The sequence below is a fragment of the Fopius arisanus genome, unplaced genomic scaffold (genome assembly GCF_000806365.1).
Source record: "Fopius arisanus strain USDA-PBARC FA_bdor unplaced genomic scaffold, ASM80636v1 scaffold00084, whole genome shotgun sequence".
Taxonomy (NCBI): domain Eukaryota; kingdom Metazoa; phylum Arthropoda; class Insecta; order Hymenoptera; family Braconidae; genus Fopius; species Fopius arisanus.
The window spans coordinates 157152-162055 of record NW_011887823.1 but is presented as its reverse complement, the minus strand read 5'-3'; the positions used below and the strand labels follow the sequence as shown (position 1 = coordinate 162055).

At 35.7% G+C, this 4904-nt stretch overlaps 1 protein-coding gene across 1 annotated transcript; it reads left to right on the top strand.

Moving 5' to 3' along the window:
• Window positions 1-1252: 1252 nt before the first annotated feature.
• LOC105270321 (uncharacterized) lies at window positions 1253-2873 on the top strand. The gene is made up of 5 exons (XM_011311175.1): window positions 1253-1318; window positions 1404-1511; window positions 2109-2371; window positions 2456-2636; window positions 2740-2873. Exons 2-5 carry the CDS (start codon window positions 1475-1477, stop codon window positions 2871-2873), a joined length of 615 nt encoding a protein of 204 aa, XP_011309477.1. The 5' UTR covers window positions 1253-1318; window positions 1404-1474.
• Window positions 2874-4904: the final 2031 nt, after the last annotated feature.

Genomic DNA, 4904 nt, shown 5'->3' with positions numbered 1-4904 from the left:
CCACTCTGGTGGTGTTGTTTTCATTGTTCGTTGTCTATTGTCCATTGTATCTACTTATTTTCTCCGTATTTCGTCACTGATTAAAATTAAAAATGATTAAAATTTATTTAAATTTCGCGGACTAAGATTAATCGTGCATAGTGCCATCTACTGGCTATCAAGCTCAGGACATCACATAATTTACAGCAGCTCCGATGACTCTTCATTCAGTGTCAATCCTAGGAATTTGAACAAGATGAATTTCAGTGTGGCGTCAACTGGTTGGTATTTTTTTTTACTTTTATCAATTAAGTATAAGTAAAAAAAGATTGAGATTGAAAATTCCAAGAATCTTAAATAATGCAAAACCACTTGATCCGACAAATAAAATTAAAATTTTCAACAACAAATGTAATTATTATTGTGAAGCAAAATATCCACCGAATGGTATTTTTTTTATAGATTCTGACGTATCTTCGATCGACGTGTCTCCTGGTAACAGAAAAATCGGGGATTCCCCTGCCAATGGCTCCACCAGTAAAAAAGGAGATTCAACAGAAACTGGCAAAAGAGATGGTAAGAATTCTTGCACAATATAATAATTAAGTGATAAAATTAGTAAAATTCATTCTTGACATCTTTTCGGAATTTTCGGAATAATACTTCAATAATGAAAGATTTCATAATAATGAAACCTATTCGCAAAGAATGTTATAACTGTAATTTAGTCAGTAATTTTTTCATTTATAGAATCGGCGATACATAAATACACGATTGTCAAAAATATCCAGTATGACATACTACTTTCCAACTGCATTAAAAATATTCTCAAAGTTTGTTGCAAGAATGCAGCATAAATATATACATATATCAAAGAATTTTAAATATAATTTCAATAACAATTCATATAAAGTGCTGAACAAAGTCTAAAACGGATTATGAAAACTTCCCGAGCTGTTAACTCCTGCCTTGATTGTAGGAGAGAGTTTGAATGGTTCTGAAATTTGCCTGTAAAAATTATGATTTTTTTTGCCGGATTTTCACCTAAAAAAAGACCTATTAAATATTCAACAGTAATGCCATTAGTGTTCTGGGATTATCCGATACCGCCCGATATCTTTATTGTTGAGCGACGAGTGTTTCTGATCTTACTGGCTAAAAATATCGAGGGCAAAACGAACACAAATATGCATGACTAATGAAAAAATTCACTGATTAATTTTACTCTAAGACAGGCGACTTCCAAACAGAGTATCCCCTAGAGGATCTACATTTCCGTGGACTGAAATCCCTCACAACGGCAACAAAAAACGCAAACGTAGCCATGAAGAGGATTATTGTATGTAATTGCATCTATCAATGGAAAAAAACTTAAACAATAATTACCAAATGGCAAAAATATTTTGATGAATTTTATCGCACAGGTTCGAACTTTAGAGAACACACTTCTCCCAGTGGATCCACTAAACCATTTGAGGCTTCGAAGAATTCCCATATGATGAAATTGAATCAAGAGTTCATAGAAAATGAAGGTATACCATCGCACATGTACATAATTACATTTTTTTTCGATTAATTTCTGTCTAAAATTTTCGTATGACCACTATGCATTGGTTCCGGATAACGAATTTTCGAAATTTCACGATTGATGTATATTGGGACAAATTCTTTGAATTTTTTACAAATGGTATTTGAAAATTATTTGAATGGCTAAGTTTTTCTAATAATTCACCGAATTCTTCTTGAATTATCCGGGATTTCTGAAAAATTTTGCGTATTTGTCTAAGTATGACTGATACTTGATCTCATTCATATTCAATGAATTTTGTGCCTCACCAATATTTGAAAATATTCCAAATTGAATTTTAATACTGAGGTTCACTTGCTGTTGAATATGTTCCGATTTTTTCTTCTAAAAATGAAATTAAAAAATGAACATTATATCTGAAAGCGTAGTATGGAGTGGAATTCAATTGGTCTAGTCCTAAATTATGAAATATTTTCCATTTCAAATTAGAAAAAAAAATTCGGAATTAAATTCGAAAAATTTAATTAAATATTTTCGCTAGTAAAACTAAAAACATGTACCTTTTAGAATATGCCAAATTAATGTTGATTGTCTTCCACAGGTCCACTATTTCGATATGTCTGCCAACGATTCGATGATTTGGCGAAAAAGGTGGATTCTGTAAAGCGCAGTATTTTAAACGATATAGACCAAAAAATTAAAACCGTCAACACAAATATTGCTGCAATGACAGGAGCACAAGTTCCTGTAGATTTGGAAAAAATCCGGAAGACGCTTGACACTGTTCTACCACTAACTCAACTCAATGATTTTCTGGCTTTCGATGCAGAATTAAGTCTCAGTGAAGATAAAAGAACAGCTTTGGTAAAATGCATTTATTAAATAAATATACTTCGTATACTGAACTAGCTCATATTGTCCAAAATCAATCATTTTTTTATTTTTCAGATTGGTCTTTTCGAATATTTGACCGCAAATTGTTCATCTCTTGCATCATGTATGTGCAAACTTTTTCCTGCTATCTTCACTAAAGTTGTCCAGAGCGAGTGCTCTGGCCAAGGAACCAAAAAACGTGGTATACCCTCCAAGCGGAGCTTCAAGGATACAGCCACCTATGCATGCTTCGAAGGTATCAGCACTGCACCCTTTATATAGTTCATACTATTTTTTCATTCAGTTTAACGTGATTCCTTGAGTATTGAGATGATAATTCAATTTTTTTTATATTTCAGTGGTAATGAGAAACAAGTTCCACGACACAAATAAACTAATTACGAAGGTAGGAAATTGGTTGGCGAGGTGGAGCCATCGTGAGGGTCGCCGGAAAAATCGCCCAAATCCAATGGCTGATCCCCGTGCTTCATAATAGTATATTATGCAACACGTGCGTAATATATTTTTTGACTCGTGGGAGGTTTGTAACACGAGCCGAAGGCGAGTTTTACAATCCCACGAGTCGAAAAATATATTACGCACGCGTTTCATACAAAATTTTATGTCATTGCGCCCGGAATCCGCGATTTAACCGAGCGAAGCGAGGTTAGAATCGCGTGATTACGGGCACCGATGGCATAAAACTTTATCACTTACTGTACTACTTATGTTTATCTCATTTGTTACGGACAATAAAGTCGATAAGAACCAACATAATTTTCTAAAAAATTATTTCGTAAATTGGTTTTATAATACCCCAATAATTGGCCAGTTGCATGAACAATGATTGGCCAATGATACGGCGTTGATATTGGGCGGATATCGGTGCCGTTGAGCGGCATGAGGTAACGCTCCAATGATCGGCAGATGATTGGCCGGTCATCGGCGCCGATCATCGGCTGACTTGGTGCCGACCTCCGACCAACGAGTGGCCGGTTTGTACAGCCCTACATGGGAAGTGACTTAGTGAGATAACTAACCAGGACGAAAAATTTAGACAAATGTAAAATTGGAGAGTTTGCTCATTTCCTAGGTTGCTTAGTTTTTTGTTGCCCAACTATTCCATATGGTTATGCTCATATAAAGAAATTTGAAAGAGTAAAGTATTTACCCCCCTTGAAATCCGTCGAGAATTTTGAGGCGGTAATGGAGTTGACAGGTCATTTGCAAGATGATTTTCACTGGTGGGAGAAGAATGTTAATTGGAGATTTGCTAACATTGCGGTAACAAAAATATAGTCCAACTATATTTTCAGATGCGTCTGGAACAGGGTGGGGGCGGTTTGTAATGGGAAAACAGCCCATGGTTTCTGGAGCGATCAGGAAATTAATTTTCATATTAATTATCTGTAACTTCTCGCAGCCTTTTTGGACTTAAAATATTTTGCAACAGAGCTTAAAGATTGTAACATTCTGCTTAGAATTGATAACACTACAGCGATATCTTATATCAATCGCATGGGTGGTGTTCATTTTGAGGAATCTATCCCAAATTATTTGGACGTGGTGTAAACAACAAGGGATGATAATTTTTGCCTTTTACATCTCTTCGAAAGACAACGCAGAGGCAGGTTTTGAATCCAGAAGATTAAAAACTGAGACCAAATTTGAATTATCAAATGAAGGGTTGAATAAAATAGTTAAAACATTTGGAATGCCGGATATTGATCTTTTCGTTTCAAAAATTAATAAAAAATATGATAATTATATTTCTTGGACGCCTGATTCAAACTCGATAGCAGTTGATGCTTTTATAATTGAATGGAAAAACCTTTTTTCTACGCGTTTCCACCGTTTATATTAATTACTAAAGTTTTACAAAAAATAAAGTCCGAAGGTTTACGGGGAATAGTGGTGGTTCCTCAATGGCCGGCCCAGCCGTGGTTTCCTTTGTTTTGTTCCTTACTGAAAACAGAGCCTTAATTATTGATGGAAGTTAAAAAGCCTTATTTGCGGTTGACAGAAAATCTCACCTATGGAAGAACCTTACCCTGGTGGTCGGCATGGTATCAGGGAAGCCTTCAGGAAGAAGGGTATTCCAGAAGACTCTTTGAATATTTCAACATCATCTTTGAGTGACTCTTCACTCAAACAATATGATCATGCCTTGAAGAAGTGATGGAATTTTCGCATATCGAATAAATTCTCCGTTTATAATACTGAAACACCCACTATTCTCAAATTTCTAACGGTAGAATTTAAAAGAGGAGCTTCTTACGGCACTCTAAATAGCATACGATCAGCTATTGCACTCATTCTTGGTCCAGAAAGTGGACAGAATGAGATTATTAGAAGGTTTTTCAAAGGTTTATCTAGATCAGAGGTGGGCAACCTCAGCTCTTGGAGCTACTCCAGCTCCCAACCTCCGTTAGGCAAAATTGTTCCAAGCCATAAAGTTTATGGCTGCACCCCTTTCGGGCCCATGATGCCCTGCACGTAGGCGAGAGTAGTGGGGATATTCGGC

Coding starts and splice junctions, on each gene's coding strand:
- LOC105270321 (XM_011311175.1), top strand. CDS start 1,475: ATGATGAAATTGAATCAAGAGTTCATAGAAAATGAAG. Junction 2,372..2,455: donor AAGATAAAAGAACAGCTTTG/GTAAAATGCATT, acceptor TTTATTTTTCAG/ATTGGTCTTTTCGAATATTT. Junction 2,637..2,739: donor CACCTATGCATGCTTCGAAG/GTATCAGCACTG, acceptor TTTATATTTCAG/TGGTAATGAGAAACAAGTTC.